Raw genomic sequence first — 20,528 nt, 5'->3', positions numbered from 1 at the left:
CGTACATCTAGCAGAGTGAATTAAAGGTTTATTATGAGCAATGTGTTGCAGGTGTGCACCATTGGTTGTGGTATAACTGGAGGAGGAAGGAAAGGTTCGTTTTCAGGATGCACTTAAAAGCTTATAAGCTAACGTTAAAAAAAAAAAAATAAATGTTCTTGACATTAGCGTTGTCTAAATTGTCTGACTTTAGTACGTTCGTTGCTCTGCTACGTGCCACACAGACACACGTGCAGGAATAACTAGGTTGTTGGACTGATGAAAAGTATAAAAACTGTTTTGAATCATCTCTGATTTTTCTTAAGTTAATACCTGCAAATGCCATGAAAAAAACATAGAATGGTGATAGAATAATTTTAAGTGGTAAGCCTAATTAAAATCAATGCATAATATGTTTGAATACATATTATGTCAATTTTGAAAGTTGATGGAATGGAAATGACATTCAAGAGTAGAAGTCTGACAACATTGTAGGTTCCTTCATGTTGTTTTCTTTTCATTCAGAGGTGCATCTACACCCATTTTGAGTTGCTTACAGACATCAATAAAACAATTCAGAATGAAATGCTTGAATGCTTGGCTGCAATGGTCAAAGAATAAATTATCCAAGAGGTTAAAACAAGCAAGCGAATTTCAGGTATTGTTGATGAAACTAAAGATGTAGGAAAGAAAAAGCAAATGTCCTTTGTTTTAAGGTATTTTTTTACAACGGTGTGGTTTATGAGAGCTTTCAGATCCGCCCCTGGTTGATAGAGAAAGGAAAAGTGCTCTGTGCTCCTACAAATGATTGGAGAGTAAAATCAAAGGGTCACACTTGGACTGCATTAAGAAATGTGTAATCATAAAATTAATTTAATTCAGCAAAATATAATTTATTTGTACGCAGCGTAAAAATGTGTGAACCTTGTTCACATGCCGATTATTATATTAATTAACTTATTGTTGTTAACTGTCCATGTTGGTGACTTTACCGCTTTATGTATTTGTTTTTAAAGGTTCAGTATGATGCTATTTTTCACTCATCTCCATTTGTTCTAAGAACCCCAAAAACATAGTTTATTTTTCAGAGTTTTAGCCCTCTGAAAAGTCAATTTAATGAGGCTTCTAAAAATGGGCTGTTTTGGGACCTTCATGCATATGCATGAGTGGGCGTGTCTTTAGACGCAGACTCCACAACAGCTTTTCCATAATAATTTTCATTTTGCTATGCACACACTCTTGTTATTGTTTTCAGCCAAAAACTGCACATTACAGTAGTGTATGGTTGCATTACATTGTGGCCCCATTAAAAACCAGACAGCCCAGAATTCAATCTGAGCCCTGGCTAAATGACACGGCTCATGCTGTTGGACGCGAGTGCAAACTGCAGGTGTCATTTCAAATGTCTGCGTCATTATCAGACAACTGTGAAAGATGCTAAAAGAAAACATTTCTCTGATATTATTGTGTCAAACTGTCACAAGCCTCGTGTTTTATTTAACACTATTGAAATGGTTCTTAATGCCCCGCTGACTGTCGGCATGGAGGCCTCTCTTGCTGTTTGTGAAAACTTTCTTCACTTTTTTATTGATAAGGTCATTTATACTATGGCTCTAATCTCACTTCCCGCTTATGACCCCTCAATCTCTGTCCCCTGCTCTGCTGTCCTTGACCAGTTTGAGCCTGTGACTTTATTTTCTTTACAGGACATTATTGGTAAAATCCTCAGGTTCTGCGACTCTCAGATCCCTCCCTCCCCGCTGCTCTCTTGCCCTGCCTCCAAACTTTCCAAAGTCCCTCCCTCAGAGGAGCTAATGTTAGCTAGACAGCAACATCACAGTAATATAACGTGCACTGTTAAAAGCATATTACTGCAATGTGCACACAACTCAGCAGCAACAACAACACGTTGTCACTTACTGCAGCTCACACGGAGGCTGCTGCGCGCACACTAACAACACATGCACTACAGAGTTCTAGTGTAACAATTACAAATCAAACATAATGTAAATCAAGCTGCAGTAATTACCTTTCAAGCAGAAAAGTTGCTAATTCCATGTTCTACTCCTCCAGACCATACACTGTAAAAAAGGTGGTGCTACAGCCCTGGGAAAGGGGCGGGGACTGTGAGCGGTTTTAAAACCCTGCACAGCACGGAATCAGTTTGTAATAATATAATATAGCTACAGACTCTGGTGACTGTGTTGTCCTTGTTTTTTTAGACTTAACCGCTGCATTTGACACCGTGGATCATAAGATCTTGATCTCTCGTTTGGAGCAATGGGTGGGCGAGAAAAATCAAACTCGCCCGTTTGAAACTGACTTTTTACAAAATGTGGAATAACAAGGGAGGGCGAAAACAGAACTTTTTCAACTTTGACCCTCTGAAAGAGGCTAAAGGAATGTATATCACTGTAGCAAAACCATTATAAAGTGAATTTTTCATAACACTGCCCCTTTAATGGTGGAGCAGACGCAGCTGTCAGTGATTACTGTGATTGCTGGAGCTCTTCTAAAAAGTGAAATAAAAGAGTATTAATAGGAAAACTGGGTCCTGGGGTCACAGCACAAGAGAAGAGGCAGACCTGGGAGCGCATTGTCCAACAAATGAATGTGTTGTTCCCTCTCCGTGCGCACACAAGTGACAAGTGTGAGAAGCTCTCAAACAGGTGAATGTTGTAGTCTACCATTAAGGCTATGGCTGCTGACATTGCTTACTTTGATATTAATAATTGCATGAATGCTTTAGAATTATATATGCTAATTTACTGAACTGTTTGGGGGTGAATCACCATCTTTCTATTCATATAAACGCCTCATCTTGTGATGCTGCAGTTTTGCAGACTTCAATGACACCAACAACGCCAGGAAAACCCACTATGCCCTTGAATGCCTGTTTGTTGGCCTGAAACGAGTGAGAATCCAGCGGAAAGTGAACACATCCATCATCCAGTTTTGACCCACTTGCTCCTTTTCAGGGTCGCAGGGAGCAAACAAATTGCGCAACAACACAAAACCGTGCACGCACTGTAATGGACTGAACACTGCTATTATGTTACTACCCTGTGTGGGAAAAGACACACATCCCCGATAAAGTCAACCCCAAACATTATATCTGCAAGAATAAGCTGGTAGCACGTTATTAAATCACTGTCGTTAAACATACGGAGAATATCTCTCCTTTCTCTCTTAGGAGCCTCTGAGGGCCTAAGATGCTTTGTAAATTACTTTAATCTTTATAAAGGAAAATTCTGATTTTTTTTTTTTTTAATTTGATTGTTCATATTTAATATTAAATGTGACATCTATCAGTTTAAAGAATAAACTGAATGTGTTGAACCGCATGCATGTGCTAAAAAGCACCTCAGCTTATGTGACCAAACAGGAAAATGTGTTCACCAAAATAGATATTGAAGCTTCTGGTTTTTCCGTGTCTGGTAAACTTTCTATACAACCAAGTTTAGCACAATAAAAGTCAATTCATTTTTGCATTTCAAAGATGTAAAGGTCGGACAAATGGGACCTGGCCTTTCAAACTGCCTTTATCAGATTGGATACAGGTTGTATATGGCAAACAAAAATTGGATTTTGTCCACATTAGCCTGCAGGCTAACAGCACAAGTAATCTATTTTAGCCTGTTTTGTAAAGAAGGATTATCAGAGGTGGAGTTGATTGTAAGCACAATAACTTTAAAGAGCCCATGTTACGCTAGATCAACTTTTCTGTGCTTTAAACATCATAAAGTGCTATTATGGTTTCATACACATGCCTAAAGTGTGTTTTTCATTGATTCTCTCAATCATTAGTTAGAGGGTGATTTGCTCCTTTCTTACTGCAGGGTGAGCCCAAACACCTCGCTACAATTTGATGACACGTTCCCACTTTGATGACGAATTTGACGTAGCACTGAGCTGGAGAAGCCGCACCTCCAGGAAGCTCTCTGCCGTGATTGACATGTAAAAAGACACACCCACAAAGGTGAGCATTACAGCGTTCTTCGCTCAGTGCTATGTATGTATTTTCTACAGTCTATGTATGTACCGGTGAACGCCCCGCCCCCACGCTCTGTCTCATGTTTATAAAGCAGCATGAGCTCAGCTACGGAGTGGGTGGGAGGAGGGCGGGCCGTCCTCTGGCCCTACGTCACCGTGAGGGCAGGAGGAAGTCAGTGTCCCATCTATAGACACGCCCACTCATGAATATGCATAAGTAGGCCACAAATCAGCCTGTTTGTGTAGAGTTGCTCAGAAAATTACTTTTCAGAGACTAAAATTCTGGAAAACAGGCGAGTTTAGGAAAATAAACAAATAAACTTAGAACAAATGGAGATGGGTGAAAAATAGCAAAACAAATCATTTCAACTAATAGCAAAGCTAGAAAAAATCCATAAGAATTAATTTATATTTCCTGACATTTCATAAGTGATGTTCTAAAACAAAGGTGTCAAACTCATTTTAGTTCAGGGGCCAAAAACGAATTAGTTGGATCATAAGTGGGCTGTAGGCTTCAGGCGGGAAAACAAACAATTTCAACATGAATGTGTGTGAGTTTGCACTTCCAGTTATGAATTACACATAAAGTATGGAACAAATCAACAATATCCAAGCAATAAGTGACAAATATCTAAATATCCTTTGATTTTTTTATTTTTTTATTTATTATTTGTTTTCACCACTTTTTATTCAATTTGGCGATTTTTTTGAGTAATTTGAGGAAAATTGCAGGATTTTTGAAAAATTTAGAGCTCTTTCAACAACAAATTATAAATGAATTATTCGGGAATTTACACAATGGTTCATGTTTCGTGTCTCTGTCATTTTCACTTTCTCCAGTGGGCTGTATTGGATGCTCTGAAGGGCCAGATTTGGCCCCCGGGCCTTGAGTTTGACAGGGCTCTAAAAGGATTCAGAATCAGTAAGAATAGTGTAGATACAGATGTAGCTTATGACTCACTTTTTAATTAGTGTAGAAAGATGCTTTAAATGTTTCTGATCAAGAATTACGTATTAATAACTGGCCAACTCTTTCCATATGAAGGCATGTATGAATTTTCATAGGTATTGGTGAAATATGTTGGAAGTCGGGCACTTGTTGATTAACTTGTGCCTTTATTATTTGATACAGAATTCCAGAATTTACAGCATGTCCAGTAACAAGAAGCAGAAATCAAAATGAACCATAATCAGTGTAATGCATAATAAATATTGATTATTGGTACATTTCCTGCACTGAAATTATAACTCACCTCCCTATTCTTTTAAGAATACATAATTATGTTTTTCAATCATGAGGAAAATCTGACTATACATATATTTAGCAGGTGGTTGATTTGTTTTTTTTATTTATTCATAATCAAACTGATGCACACAGAAAATCACAAGCATGCTCAAAAACTTAAAAAATTATATTTATTTAGGATTTTATAGGGTTTCAGTCACTTCATATACAAAAGACCAAACCATAACTCAGCTTCATGGTGTGCCGTCATCAACTTGTAAAAAAAATGTTGATGACTGCACACCACTTCTCTTCTAGTGATCATCTCGCTCTATTGATGGACGGAAAATATTTACAATGACAAATGACAATCTTAACGAAACATCCTGGAACAACAAATGGGTTGAAAAAGAAGCTCAAGTGCTCCAAGGTTCCGTGTAAAAACATTTTTTTAAATCATTCATATGGTTCAACTGTAAAAAATAATCAACAATCAAACAAATAATCAAAATCAAAAACAGCTTGAAATTGATTTGTAGCATAAAAACACTTTGATAAGATAAAGTATTCTGCTTGTCATTTCCCTACGAATGATACAAATAAAAATACAATAATTGATTTATTTTCAGATTTTTTAATGTCTTTGATCCATTTTGTATTTAAAAAGAAAAGACAACAAATTATTTTTTCAAATAAATCAGAATTTAGAGGTGCATTCACCTCTTCCCCACTATTGTTAACACTAATAATCTATATTTAGTTGCATTTAATCCTAAAGCTAAAGCAGTTTTCTTTTTAATTAGAAGTTGGTAATTAACAGAATCACTGATCACCATATTGTCTCTGAAAAGTAAATACTAATGAGCTCAATATATACAGTATTTACACAATATTCTTTAGTTGTGTTTTTTGTGAGTCAATTAAAGAAATCCAACAGAATACTGTTTGTTTTCTTATTCAAAAAATGTCTCTTAGCAACAAAAACACATACATTCAATGTAAATTGAGAGTGAATCGACAATGTTAACCCTCCTATTATCCTTGGGGTCAATTTGACCCCATTCAATGTTTATCATTTAAACATAAGTAGTTGACTTGTTGTCTTTTGCTTCATATTTCATGACTTTTCCTAATTTGCTGCTTACAATTGATTAAGCATGAAATTATCATGATATTTTTACACATATTGCACACACTGGTGTTGTTCCTCTGGGGTCAATTTGACCTGAAGCTGTTTTAGTTGTGTAAAACGTGTCTATCTGTGTCTATCGCTGGAACTATCCCTAGGGTCAGATTGACCCCAAAGGTATAATGTGTTGGTAATATTTGAGGATAATTGGAGGGTTGGGGTCAATTATAATTGTAATCCCGTAATTGATAATTAAAAAATGTGAAATTGAAAATGTAATTGTAATTAAAAATGTAATTGTCACTAAAAATGTAATTTACCCCCACCCTGGCTAAAAGTGATACGTGAGTTCTGGGGGCGCGTCACAACCTCTAAATGTGTGTGGAAGCCCTGCCGTCCATGGAGCTGGACCTAGACAGGTATCGGCTTGTGGTGCGGCCGTCGTCTCCCATCGCATTCTCCATCTTGGAGAGCACGGAGCTCTTGAACTTCTGCCTGAAGTCGTTGCCCATGAAGACGTACAGAACAGGATTGAGGAAACTGTTGGCCGCGGCCATCGTGGGGCCCACTTTGAGTCCTGTGGTTAAAACGTGGAGGTCGTGCTTTTGGTGTTGCAGTTCGAGCAGGACGAAGACGTGATAGGGCAGCCAGCAGACGAAGAACGCAACGATGAGTGCCGTCATCACTTTGAAAGGTTTGGACGATTTAGCCATTCTGTTGCGTTGAAGTTTGATGATGATGATGGAGTAACAGATGATGATGATGATGAATGGTACGACAAAGCCTGCGAAGAAGCGTGTCACGGCTACCAGTGAGTGGCTGTTCTGGTGTAAAGTGTAATTGTTGTAGCAGTTGGTTCTGCCCATGTGAGTGTGAACCTCTCGAAAGATCACAGAGGGAACACTCAGACCGATGGCAAGAAGCCAGGCCACAACCACAATAACTGAAGCCTTTTTAACCGTGCGCTGGTTCTGGGCCCAGACTGGAAACATGACGGACACGCAGCGATCCACACTGATGACAACAAGGAGAAATATGCTGCTAAACATATTCAGGAACATGATCGTTGAGGCAAACTTGCACATGAAGTAGCCAAAGATCCACTCTTCCATGGCCGTTTGGACAATGCTGAAAGGCAGGAAGACGCAGAAAACAAAGTCAGAGATGGCGAGGCTCAGGTACCATGTGGTGTTTACCGTTTTCTTCATCTTAAATCCGGAAATCCAAATGACCAAAGCATTTCCACAGAAGCCCAGCAGAAAGATGAGCACACTGACAGCCAGTAAAGACACGCAGAAGACTTCCTTTAAACACGCTGGTTTGTGTCTGAAAACAGGCGCTTCCTGAATGCTGTCATTGCCCTCGTAGCTGTAATTGAAGTCCATATAGTTGTAGTCCGACATTTCCATTTTTGGCTTTCAGCACTGATCTTTGAAAAGTTCTGTGAAAACATTTTTAAAACAGATTCAAAATGTAAAATGCAAATTCCTTTGACATTTAATTTGAGTATATCGAATAAAGTTTAAATAACCCCTAAACTATGCCCGACTTACCACTAAGAATGTTGCGTGCAGTTCACCCGGTGTTACCGCAATCAACTGAGCCAAGAGGCATCCTTTAAAGCAATTAAACACCCACCACAAAAACAGCTGACGGATGGTTTCTCACCACTTCCTCTTTGTACACACTTTCAGTACTGCATTTTGACATCATGTGTCCAGCTGTGGCAGCTTGACACATGAGCTCTAAGAATCCGATTTTATTCTATGGTGGTTATTCTTTCAAGAATACCGAATTTAACTTGTTTATATATTTAGATACTGTATTTATTTTGTTTGTGTGGGAACATTACTTTGTTTATTGTCACTTTAGTTCAGGGGCCAAATAAAGAGCCAGTTTGGGTCCAAAAGGAAAGCAGAATTTAGGCACAAAACAAGTAATTTCTACATCAATGTGCTCTAGTTTCCACTTTCACATATAAATGATGTGTAAAGAACAGGGTTTGGATCAATTGTAATTGCGTAATTGATCATTACAATAATGGTGTAAATATAATTGTAATTGCAATTTAAAAATCTGTTGCTGTTGTAATCATAATCAAATTGTAATTGAGTTCAGATAATTTAATTCTACAAATATTGTAGTATGAGTTTGACGTGAAACAGTCAACGGTTCCAAATACCACACGTGTATTTCGTTATTTTGGAATAATTTGGTGTTGCAAAACGTTCTGAATTTTAAGATTACGCGGTATTGAGCGTGCAACTTCTGGTTCCGGGTCACCGGAGCATGACGTCACTGTCGCAGTTTGTTTGGGTTTAAAAAAGAAAGTCAATATTTACAGAGTTCACTCCCTCTTCTGTCTCCATCACTGTGCGCGGTTGTGCTGACGGCCAATAGCCGACCATATCGCAACAGCACGATGTGGTTCTTCAAACAGCGGAATGTAACTTTTTTGTGAGCGGATGGGTCCATAACACGGCTCCACAATGATTATTGTTTGTTCTGCGCAAGGGTGAGTGTTTCTCCTTATATTATTCTATGTGTTAAGAAATATGGTAACAGCTACAATGTAAACACACACACGGTTGATGTACGTGGGTGTGTGAGAGTGCCTGGATGTACATGCTGAATGCACAGAGAGCCATTTAGAGAGAGAGAGAGAGTTGCATTTTTTTTTTTTGTGGTACTTCCTGGTCTGTTTTTTCGCGCGGCTGATGCGAGTGCGTGTGTGTGAGGAGATGGTCACACACGCGCACACACACGGTATTTATATTAAAAATGTACTAAATGAGTAAAATAAAACAAAAACAATATTTATACAAAAAGAACACAAAACAACAACAGAAATGAACAAAACTACACAAAATAAGATACAAAAATATACATGATGACTCCAGAATCACAAAACAATAATTATACAAAAAATGCACAAAAACACAACTGAAAGATACAAAAATACACATTTTATACACAAACTTATCTTTAAAGGGTGAATACAACCAATAACAGGTTATTTTCCACCTTCCAAAAAGTGATTAAACACTACAAAGTGACTTAAAGGTGGTTTCTTCATTAAAAAAAATTGAAGTCAATAATTAGGATTATATTAAAGGGTCAATACAATCAATAAAAGGCTGTTTTTCACCTGCCAAAAAGTGATTGTAGCTTCTACTTTGTGACTGAAAGATTTTTTTTTCATCAAGATGACTTGATTTCATTCATGAAAGCTATATTTGATAGTTTAAAAACCAACAAGCCCTTTTAATATTTTCATTGATTGTATTGGCCCTTTAAGGATATTGTAATAGATTACAAGGGCTTGTTTGGCATTAAACTGTCCAAAATAATCCGAATGAATGACTTCAAGTTCTTTTGAGGAAGAAACCTCCTTTCGGCCACAAGTGGGCGATACAGCCTTAACTGGCTGTGCGCACTCCCGTAGACCGCATTCACTTTTTAGCACCACACCTGTCTTCGCAGCCCAAACATCAGACCAGCCGACCGGGAATTGTCCCAGTCCTCCCAATTAGCCACTCCGGGCCTGCTTGCCCCCTACCTCACCCCCCACTCATTGAACAATACCAACTCTCTGGTTGGAAGGGCAAGTTTTTTACGTGACCTCCGATTGCACAAGTTTAAGAAAAAAAAAAAAATTGTTATATTGTGCAGTGTATTAATTATTTATTTTTGATTAACTTTTTTCTTTTTTATTTAATTATTTCTGGACTTTTTTTTTAATCATATTTGATATATTTTAGGTCAGCCACTGTGTATGGATGACCAGAGGCTATAAGGCACTCAAACGTGATCGTCATAGCAACCGAAACTTTGTGTTCTTTTGGAACAGCAATAAAACAAACAAACTTTGACCTTTAATGCAGCAAAGCATCCATCTCCAGATTAGAGAACCATCTTCAGTTTTTCAGCTTTCAAAGAAAACAAAATCCTCCTTGTTTGCTGATTTGTAAAAAACTTTGATTTCTTAAAGTATCAGCAGCAAAATTTCAGCAAAGTAAGTCCTTATACTGTAAGTATGATAATGTTTCTAAACTTAATGTGACAGTGACCTGATTCTTATGGTTTCTACATATCTATCATAAGTGCTATTAAATATACATAATTTAATTATTAATTCAATAATTATTTGATTATTAATTAAATTATCAATACAAAGAAATGCAATGTAATAGTGATATAAGTGAGTGTTGTATGTAGTGTGGTAACATTTTATCAGCTGTTTAGTAGTGATCCATGTCATTATTTCGCTTTGGTTAGTTTGTCACACTGCAATAAGTCTCAGTTAGTGTACTGTATATTATTGTTTGTATCAGAATAAGTGCCTAATAAAAAAAACTTTACCCTTTGTTACTAATACATGTCACTGATCAGCTCATTGAACCTCGTTCCTCCCTCAGAGTATGGAGGACATTTTATATCCTAATAACGAGCAGATGTTGGCCGAACAGCGGGAGTTCATACAGATGGTAAGAACCTGGACAAGCCCCCTAATTATGTACTTAATAACGTTGATGTGTTATTGATAGTTCCTAAAATATGGATGTTTTTCTACTTTTCAGGAGACGGTTCCTTTTTACTGGTCTCAAGAGTACGGGTACGGGGGCCAATATGGGGCTGTACAGATAGCAGACCAGTATGGTACCCAACAGAATGGGGGCCAGTACGGGGACCAACAGAATGGGGCCCAGTACAGTGCCAAAAAAAATGGGGACCAGTATGGGGCCCAACAAAATCAGGGACCCAAAGCAGTTTATGATCATTGGTATGGGGCCCCAAACACTGAGGAACCCAGAAGCTTCGCCACTTTGTTGAATTCCGAGTACTGGCCCACACAAAATCCTGGCCCCTCAACCATTGCCCCCATTCCTAAAGAGGTCCCACAATGGATTGACCTCCAAACCACCACCCTCCCGGCTATCAATGTGCCGGTTCTGACAGTAAGATCTTTGTTTAACACACGTGTCCATGTATTTCTGTAGATCTTTGTAATAATACCATGACAGGGTGTCTAGCATTCACGTCTTTTTGTGTCTCCAGTATGATGGAATCCCAGTGTACACCCCGGGGGGTAAAACAACCACCACTTTTGGAAGAGAGTAAGTAAAGGCAACAAACAGACCAGATCAAACACAGTCGTGACTTCACATGTGACGTGATTTCTGATCCAGTGTGTGTTTATCTTTGTAGGAATGGGAATGACTTTGTGCCCCCAGTGCAGACTGTGCCCCCAGTGCAGACTGTGTCCCCAGTGAAGGCCCCAGTCTCACAGTGAGTTGTTTTAATATACATGACTTTCTTGTGTCTGACTCTGTTCTTACACTGTATTTGTGTTTTTTTTTTTTTTTCCTTCAGAAAGGTGAAGAAGGCCCAGGCGAAGAAGGTGGCAGAGGGGCCATACATCAAAAAGCCCCTCAACGCCTTCATGCTGTTCCTGAAGGCGAACAGGAAGTCTGCGGAGAAGGAGCTGGGCGTGAGGACGAGCGCTGTGGTGAACAAATTCCTTGGTCAACAGGTGAGTTAATTTGTTCCATGAATGACCTTTAACCTTTGTGCACTCCTTTACGTACACTTGTACACCTTGTGTACACAAACGGTCCATCTAATAAAAGTGCAATAAAAATGTACTCATTTTTTTTTTTTAACTTCCACAGCATCAGTCTTTTTTTAACTACTTCAGACCTATATGTAAAAAACAATAGTAACAAAATTCCATACAGCTAGCCTTTAAAATGACCAGATTATTGAGAGGCAAAAAATAAAAACACCCAAAATGTCACTTTTGGTCACAAGGATGCTCCAAGGGTTAAACTCTTCAGTGTGTGTGACCGACACTTTTCTTATTGTCCATCCACAGTGGAAATCATTGTCACCAAAGGAGAAATCCAAGTTTTTTACTATGGCCAAAAAGGAATCTTTAATCCACTCCAATGAGAACCCCGACTGGAGCAACAAAGACAACTATGTAAGTCTACTCTGCAGACATGTTGACACAGCAACCTTAAAGGTGACAGTGAAAGTGTTTTATCAGCTGACTCAAAGTGTCATGTGTTTGTTTTTAGAGAATGAAGAGGAAACGATGTCGGACCAAAGCCTGAAACATGGACATCCTCAAAACATCATCTTCCTGAACTGTCCTTTGTTTTGATGGAGTTGATGGTCCATCCAACTGAGGGGTATTCCATAAAGGAGGGTTAACAAACTGAGTTTATCCATAAACTCTGTGTCAACATACCCCGCGGTGGGAAACTCTGGGTATCTGATTCATTACAGCTGGTATGAAGTGGGTCAATCAACCCTGCGTAGGTAAACCTTGGATTACGTACGTGCACGCGCACGATAAAAAGCCACCATCAATGGATCAGAGATTTACTCGAGCTGCCATGACAACCAAACGGAAGAGTGTTAGGTTCTGTTTATTTTAACCCTTGGGTCCTCTTTTTGTTGTGTCTTTGTTTATTTGGTTTGTGTTAACTCGTCTGTGTTTCAGGGATTCCTGTTTGTGGCTCCACCCCTCAGTGATGTCTGTGTGCTTGGCTGGTGAATGATTAGCTCCCTCATGTTTTCACCCAGGTGTGGCCCATTCCCAATCAGGCCTCCTCCACTATTTAGCTGAGTGTTTGGACACAGTATGGCTGCGGGATCATTGTGTGTTAATGTGTGTGATGTCAGGTTTGTTGTTACCTTCCTCGTGTCTGGTCTTGTTCCCTGATTCCTTCATGCTGCCTGTTTTGGATTTTAGTTTTGATTTTGGATTTTTGAATTAAAAACATGGATTGGTTCCAAGAACACTACTCTTGCATCCTGCCTCCATCTTTTCCTGCATTTGGGTCCACACCCACAGCTAACCGTGACAAAGAGAGTGATTTATTCAACCTAATGGGTGAAATAAGCCGGTGTTCTAAAGGTGCATTCAGTCTTCAGTGACTATAGTGGCTTAAATCACCTGTAATTAGTCACACTTTTTGGTCACTTCATCACAGTGACGTGACAAGCGGGGAATAATATGAATAAAATGTGTCTGAGGAGACGTGGCAGCAGAGTTTCCCTCATTTGAGCCCAAACATACTCAGAATTTGAACATAACCCGCTTATGTTCTGTCTGACTACAGGTGGGAGACAGACCGGCTGGTGTCCTGGTGCAGCCAGAACAACCTGGAGCTCAATGCTTTAAAGACAGTGGAGATGATAGCAGACTTCAGGAAGAACCCAGCCCCCCTCACCCTGGGAGACTCTACAGTGAGCTCTGTAGAGTACTTCTGCTTCCTGGGGACCATCATCACTCAGGACCTCAAGTGGGAGCTGAACATCAGCTCCCTTATCAAAAAAGCTCAGCAGAGGATGTACTTTCTGCGGCAGCTGAAGAAGTTCAGTCTGCCAACAAAGATGATGGTGAACTTCTACAGCTCCATCATCCAGTCCATCCTCTGCTCCTCCATCACCATCTGGTACGCTGCAGCTACGGCCAAGGACAAGGCCAGACTGCAGCGTATCATCCACTCTGCAGAGAAGGTCATCGGCTGCAATCTGCCCTCCCTCCAGGACCTGTACGCCTCCAGGATTTGGAGGCGTGCAGGAAAGATTGTGGCCGACCCCTCCCACCCCGGTCATAAACTGTTTCAATCTCTCCCTTCTGGTAGGAGGTTTCGGTCCATCAGGACCAGAACCTCCAGACACAAAAACAGCTTCTTTCCCTCTGCCACCATCCACATGAACACACCCCAAGTCACCCACTGAACCACCCCCCCCCCCCCCCCCCCGATCACCACCTCCACCAGCTTGATACCATGCTGCACTGTATATATATATATTTATATTTATCCTATTTATCCTTTATTCTCTATCTATCCTTTATTTATCCTTCATCCTTTATATTTATCATTATTATTATTATTATTGTTGCTGGGTTGTTCTTTGTTGTTTTGTTTTTATTTCTTTTATTTCTTTTTGTTGCTTGTTTTGTGCACCAACCACCAAGTCAAATTCCTTGTACTGTCCTCAAAACTGTACATGGCAAATAAAACATTTCTGTTTCTGTTTCTGTTATGGAATACCACTCAGGTGTCAATATCATGTAAATTGTACATAATGTGAATACATTTTGTAAAAGTAATATTCATGCTTTTTATTTTAATATACAAACGTGAACTAATGCACACACACCACATGTTTATACAAATGTATAACTACCACTTTTCAAGGTAATTATTTAACCACATAATACTACAACTATCACTACTAACACTGCAATGTGTGGCACTTTAGAGGTCCAGTATTATGCTTTTTTCCACACGTCTCCATTTGTTCTAAGAACCCCAAAAACATAGTATTTGAGGTTTATTTTCCCAAACACGCCTGCTTTCCGGAGTTTTGAAAAGTCAATTTCATGATGCTTTTAAAAACAGGCTGTTTTGGGGCCTACATACATATGCTCAAGTGGGTGTGTCTGTAGACGCATACTTCATGCCACAGCTGAGTACCATAGAAATTTTTTTTTGCTTTCCACACATTGCACATTACAGTAAAACAAATGGCTATTTAAGTGGCTATTGTGATTGTAAGTCAGACAAACGCTACTTCTGGGTGTGTGTGTCTGTGTGCAGCAGCAGAAGGAGAGAAAACTGTCATCTGAGTCAGCTGTTTCAAACACTCACCAGAGTGTTAAGCTCACTTTCTTGTCACCTCCTTAACTACAGGAATAGTGCATTTAATGTGATAATCATTTGTTTTGTCCAACCGCTGTGTCGCATTGGGTCACAAACACGTCAGATCATGTCAAAGGTGATACGAGGTTATGCAACGGCTACTAAACATGGAACTGATTGTGAGTGCTCACACAACATTTCGGATTTTAACCCTAACCCTACCCTTATATACTGGATTATCTATATACTGAACATAAATATATTATTTGTGGATAAAGGAACTAGTGGTTAAGGGAGCAGGCTTGTAATCATGGCTCACTGGTTCTAATCTCACCTGGTCCATCACTGTGGGATGCTGATTAGTCTCTTATATTAACCCTAACTGCTCCCTGGATGCTTTACATAAATGAAAATAAAGTATAAGATATATTAAACCGCAGTGTTTGTTTTACCTGTGAGGTAGTTCTTATAGAGTAGGAGGGGCCAGGATTGGGGAAAAAATCCGACTCGCCGGTTTGGAGCTGACTTTTTACAAAATGTGGAATAACAAGGGAGGGAGAAACAGAACTTTTTCAACTTTGGCCCTCTGAAAGAGGCTAAAGAGATGTATATCACTGTAGCAAAACCATTATAAAGTGATTCTTTCATAATACTGCCCCTTTAAATGTGAAACTATAGTATTTTTTCAACTGCTATTGTATGAGTGCAAATTTAATTAACCACTGGTGTACTTGGAAACAAGTCTACATTTTACTTCTTTATATTCATCTGGCTTTGAAAAATGATCTTCAATTTTTCATCCTATGATGCTTCTTTGGAGGCTATTTTTGAGCAATTAAAATGATGGTAGAAAACTCAGAGGAAGACCCAGGACTGGGAACACCTCATGATCCCCCAAGAATAGCTGAACAAAGTGGCCAGGAAGAGGGAAGTCTGGGCCTCGTTGCTAAGGATACCGTCCCCGCGACTCGACCAAGGATAAGCAGCAGAAAACGAATAGAATCCACTATTTCAGCCACATTGTATTTTTAACAGCATGGATGATTTTGCTGATTTTTTAATAAAAAGCAATAATGTATAGATTCTTTCTGTCCTGGGGAGGAATATGTCAAATCTAATTCCATATTTGTTTTTAAAGCGAGTTATTTGAACCTGCTGGTTTGTCTGACTTGTAACTGACACTAAACTTTGACTTTATAGAATAGAATAGAATCAACTTTATTGGCCAAGTTATGTAAGTTATACACACGAGGAATTTGTCTTGGTGAACTGTGCTCTCTCTAATAGTGTAAACATTAAATAATAATATAAACATAAATATAAACAGTAGTTAGACTAATATGTGCAAAACTAAATCAAATAATATAACAAGATAACAATAACAAGATAATAATAATAACAATAATAACAATAACAATAATAACAATAACAATAACAATAATGAGATAATAGTGCAGTAGTGCAGTGATGAGTAGTGCAGGTGAACATTTTAAATTGAATAGTATGTATGCCCTTTTTGTTCAGTGTTAAATTGTCTTACACTGAACTGTATCCAAACTGTTTTGCCAAGTAAAAGTATTTAATAAAGTCTGTTTTGTAAAAAAAATCCAAATAATTTTGCCATTAGCAGCAATCGTAGAAGTTTTGAAAATAAACAGACTTATTTAAATAGAACAATTGTAATTTTATGCTCTTTTTTACACTTTTCTTTTTTATTATGAATTTTATATTTTGATAAGCGAAATGAGATGACTTTGTTGTAATTTGCGCTATACAAATATAGTTTAATTGAATTGAACCATAAGGATGCGGATTCTTCATCTCAGCGTAGTTTGCATGTTCTCCCCAGGAATACAAAGTTTTCATCTGGAAACACCTGTTTCCACAGTTTATAGATAATACATGTTAACCAGAATAATTACAGTCTACAGAGAAGCAATAAGTCCAGAAACCATCATCATAATTGGTCACATGTTCCAGTTCGTCAGAGATCAGAATCAAAAGAGACAGAGGAACAAAGCTTTATTCGCCTCTGGCAGCTGCTCGTTTCTGTTTTTTCAGATGCTGAAAAACAAGAATAGTAATGTTCTTACAGCCATCAAGCAGCACTCATACTGATATTAATCAGATGTTACAGCCCCATGTTTAGATCCAGATATTTTTAATACCACACAGGAAGTCAGCAGCCGGTGCAAACAAAACAAAGTGCTTTTTTTCTTTGGTTACTGACTGTTATCTCTCCATGGTTGCAACAAGGTCATCATTGCAGAGGCAGATGTATGTTTTCCCACAATAATGTGCATTGTTGTTGAACGTGAAGCTGCTCCAGATGTTCCAGTTACTCTGCTTAGTGAATGAGAAATTGTAATACTTCATTTATTTCATGAACTTCTTCTCGAATGAGCTTGAAAGTAAAGGAATCATTTTTTTTTTTTTTTGCTGTGTCTCAGCCAGAAAATTCCTGATTAGTAAAACAGCTACAGTTTGAGAACTGTACTATTGTTTTAGTGTTGTTTATGAACAAATCACATGTTTTGTGGTTTACTCATTCAGTTTATTCATGCTTTCTCATGCCGATATGATCGCAAATATGCACTCAGCCTACTGGCACCACTAATAAACAATCTGCTTTTCTTTCCTGCAAGTCTTTCCATGCCTTTCCAGCTATTGTTGTGACTTGAACAAACCTCTGCATTCTCTTCTGTTCCACATGTTGAGAAAGGCTGTTTTGTCTGGAGATAATGTCTTCATACACAGACTCATTGAGTGATTAACTGGATGGAGACAGGATAACATGAGAGACAAGTAGTCCAAGCAAACCACCTCAGAGATCTATGAGCCAACGCTTGCAGCTCACCAAATGTAGGGGGTACATTTTAGCACATCTTCAGGTCTCAGAGTGATGTATCAGGTATCAGCAAGACCTCTGTAATTTATCAAACCAAACAGACTCGTGACTCAACAAAACCTCATCAGATGAAATGGCCTCACTTGTCAAATCAAATGCCGTCAATTGACACGGCCTCAGGCTTCAAAATGAATGTCATTTTTAAGGAAGCAGTTCAACTATGTGATCACCTACATAGTAACAATTTATACGAGAGCTTAGTCTGGCTTTAGAGCCCATCACAACACAGAGACTGCCTTAGTAAAAGTAACCAATGATCTCCTCTTAGCCTCAGACAGAGGGTTGGTCTCAGTTCTGGTGCTCTTAGATCTCAGTGCAGCCTTCAGTACAGTGGATCATCATTTATTGCTGCAGAGATTGTAAAGCCTTTTTGGGATTAAAGAAACAGCACGTGGTTGGTTTAAATCCTACCTATCAGACAGAACCCACTTTGTTCATGTTAATATTTTCTTCTCAGCACACACCAGAGGTATTCATGGAGTTCCACAAGGTTCAGTTTTGGGACCAATACTCTATATATTATATATGCTTCCAGTAGGTAACATTATCAGAGAACATTCTGTCTTAAAGACATCACATCCTGGATGAGCCATAACTTTCTTTTTCTTAACCAGGATAAAACTGAAGTGATTTTATTTGGTCCAAAACACCTCAGAGAGAAATTATCAGAGCAAATAGTGTCTCTGGATGGCATTACTGTCACCCAGCACCACAGTAAAAAAACTTAGGTGTTATCTTTAATATGAGAGTTAAAAGATAAGTCAGTATCAAACAAATCACAAGGACAGCCTTCTTCCACCTCTATAATTTCTCTAAAATCAGGAGTATCTTGGCCCAGAGTGATGCTGAAAAACAAATCCATGCATTTGTTACATCTAGATTAGATTATTGTAACTCCCTACTGTCAGGATGTCCTAGTAACTCACTAAAAAGTCTCCAGTTAATCCAGAATGCTGCAGCTAGAATACTAACAGGAGAGAGCATATTTCTCCAGTATTGGCTTCTCTTCATTGGCTTCCTGTAAAATCTAGAATAGAGTTTAAAATCCTCCTGTTAGCATACAAAGCTCTACATGATCAAGTTCCTGTGTATCTTAGAGACCTGTTAGTGCCCTATCATTGAGGCAGAACACTCCGCTCTCAGTCTGCTGGTCTTCTGGAAATTCCTAAAGTGTCCAGAAGTAGAACAGAGGCAGAGCATTCAGCTACCAGGCTCCTCGCCTTTGGAACCAGCTCCCAGTCTTAGTATAGGAGGCTGCTAGTCTCTCCACCTTTAAGGCTAAACTCAAAACCTACTTATTTTCTAAAGCATATATAGTATAATAGCATTAACCTAACCACTAGGAACAAAGCCCCGTACCTAAAAATAGGAACTAAAAACTCAGATTATATAGTAGAACACCAACATATTTAAATACGATCCACTATCTACACATAGCTCTAATGGGCTGCAATGGGATGATGTCCAGTCAGACACAGTTGTGCCGGGTTGTGGACAACCCCCCACTTCTGTCCCTCGTTGCATAACCCATCATACTGCTCACACCATTTACACTGATGTCCACCCCATATCATTACATGTGACCAGTACAAGACGAAACCTCGTCTGTAGTGGTAGCATTTCAGAGCATGGAGGATGCCGCAAGATGTTTAATGTTAACCTAACCACTAGGAACGAGTGTATCAGGTGTTTTGACGCTGAAGCTGGCGGTTCCAGATCGATGGCTCTGGAACACTCGGATGGACTGATCAATGGTTCACGGCTTAACTAGTCTGGGACACTTGGATGGTCTATCCTTCTATCCTATTCTGTTTGTCCTTCTGTTCACTAACCCCAACCAGTCAAAGCAGATGGCTGCCACCTCTGAACCTGGTTCTGCTGGAGATTTCTTCCTATAAAATAGAGGGAGTTTTTTCTTCCCACTGTCGCTAAATGCTTGTTCATGTGGATCTTGTTGGGTTCTTTCTTTCTTTCCATGACTCTATATTTTGTTAAGCGCTTTGAGATGACTTTGTTGTAATATGCGCTGTATAAATAAATTTGAATTGAAGGAAGCAAAGAAATTGTCACACAAGAGTAAAAAGAGAAGAGAGACTAAAGTCCAAGATGGATTGAAAGAGACCAAATACTGGTGGATTTAGTTCAAAACTATCAGCAGGAAGATCCTCCAGGATGATAAAACCTCCATGGAGGTTCAGAGAGGGACTTGAAAATGAAGGAGCCACTGGAAACAGACAGAATAAAACTGTCAGCATGGGACAATGGGATGTAAACTTTCACAATTATTTATTTAAGTGTATATTTAATGATTGCTTCTCTTTGTTTCAATGATTGAGAGATTTTAAATTTAGATTTTGACAACTTTATTTATCCCAAAGGGCAATTCAGTTTTCCAGTCCATAAGGTCATACATACATTTAAAAGAGTTAAGAAAGACAATAATGAAAGTCGGTACATTGACAGAGATGGTCATTTCCACATCAGTTTTTAACTACCATGTACTTCAGCATCCACAGGTGGGAAAATAAATAAATAATATAAATCTAACTCTCAGAGTTAGGTGTGGACACAAATGCAGAGAGCGATGAAGGAAGCATTGGTAGTATCCAATTTTTAATCATGAAACCCAAA

At 38.8% G+C, this 20,528-nt stretch overlaps 2 protein-coding genes across 4 annotated transcripts; one reads left to right on the top strand and one right to left on the bottom strand.

The window, feature by feature from the left end:
- Nucleotides 1-5,130: 5,130 nt before the first annotated feature.
- On the bottom strand, nucleotides 5,131-7,916 carry cmklr1 (chemokine-like receptor 1). Its single transcript, XM_028457089.1, has 2 exons — nucleotides 7,880-7,916; nucleotides 5,131-7,767 (listed from the first exon to the last, which is right to left on the bottom strand). The coding sequence occupies exon 2, from the start codon at nucleotides 7,733-7,735 to the stop codon at nucleotides 6,698-6,700; it is 1,038 nt and encodes a 345-aa protein (XP_028312890.1). The 5' UTR covers nucleotides 7,736-7,767; nucleotides 7,880-7,916; the 3' UTR covers nucleotides 5,131-6,697.
- A 2,292-nt stretch (nucleotides 7,917-10,208) lies between these two features.
- Nucleotides 10,209-13,245, top strand: LOC114470308 (lymphoid enhancer-binding factor 1-like). Of its 3 annotated transcripts, none has more exons than XM_028458438.1 (9): nucleotides 10,209-10,341; nucleotides 10,745-10,813; nucleotides 10,907-11,284; nucleotides 11,385-11,443; nucleotides 11,535-11,615; nucleotides 11,700-11,859; nucleotides 12,202-12,309; nucleotides 12,407-12,746; nucleotides 13,204-13,245. In XM_028458438.1, the coding sequence occupies exons 2-8, from the start codon at nucleotides 10,748-10,750 to the stop codon at nucleotides 12,440-12,442; spliced, it is 888 nt and encodes a 295-aa protein (XP_028314239.1). In that variant the 5' UTR covers nucleotides 10,209-10,341; nucleotides 10,745-10,747; the 3' UTR covers nucleotides 12,443-12,746; nucleotides 13,204-13,245. The 3 variants fall into 3 exon arrangements, with proteins under 3 accessions (XP_028314239.1, XP_028314237.1, XP_028314238.1); XM_028458436.1 differs by having other exon boundaries at nucleotides 10,218-10,356; XM_028458437.1 differs by lacking the exon at nucleotides 13,204-13,245 and adding an exon at nucleotides 12,835-12,879 and having other exon boundaries at nucleotides 10,218-10,356; nucleotides 12,407-12,753.
- Nucleotides 13,246-20,528: the final 7,283 nt, after the last annotated feature.

This window comes from Gouania willdenowi, chromosome 9 (genome assembly GCF_900634775.1).
Source record: "Gouania willdenowi chromosome 9, fGouWil2.1, whole genome shotgun sequence".
Taxonomy (NCBI): Eukaryota; Metazoa; Chordata; class Actinopteri; order Blenniiformes; family Gobiesocidae; genus Gouania; species Gouania willdenowi.
This window is presented reverse-complemented; position numbering and strand designations above follow the sequence as displayed.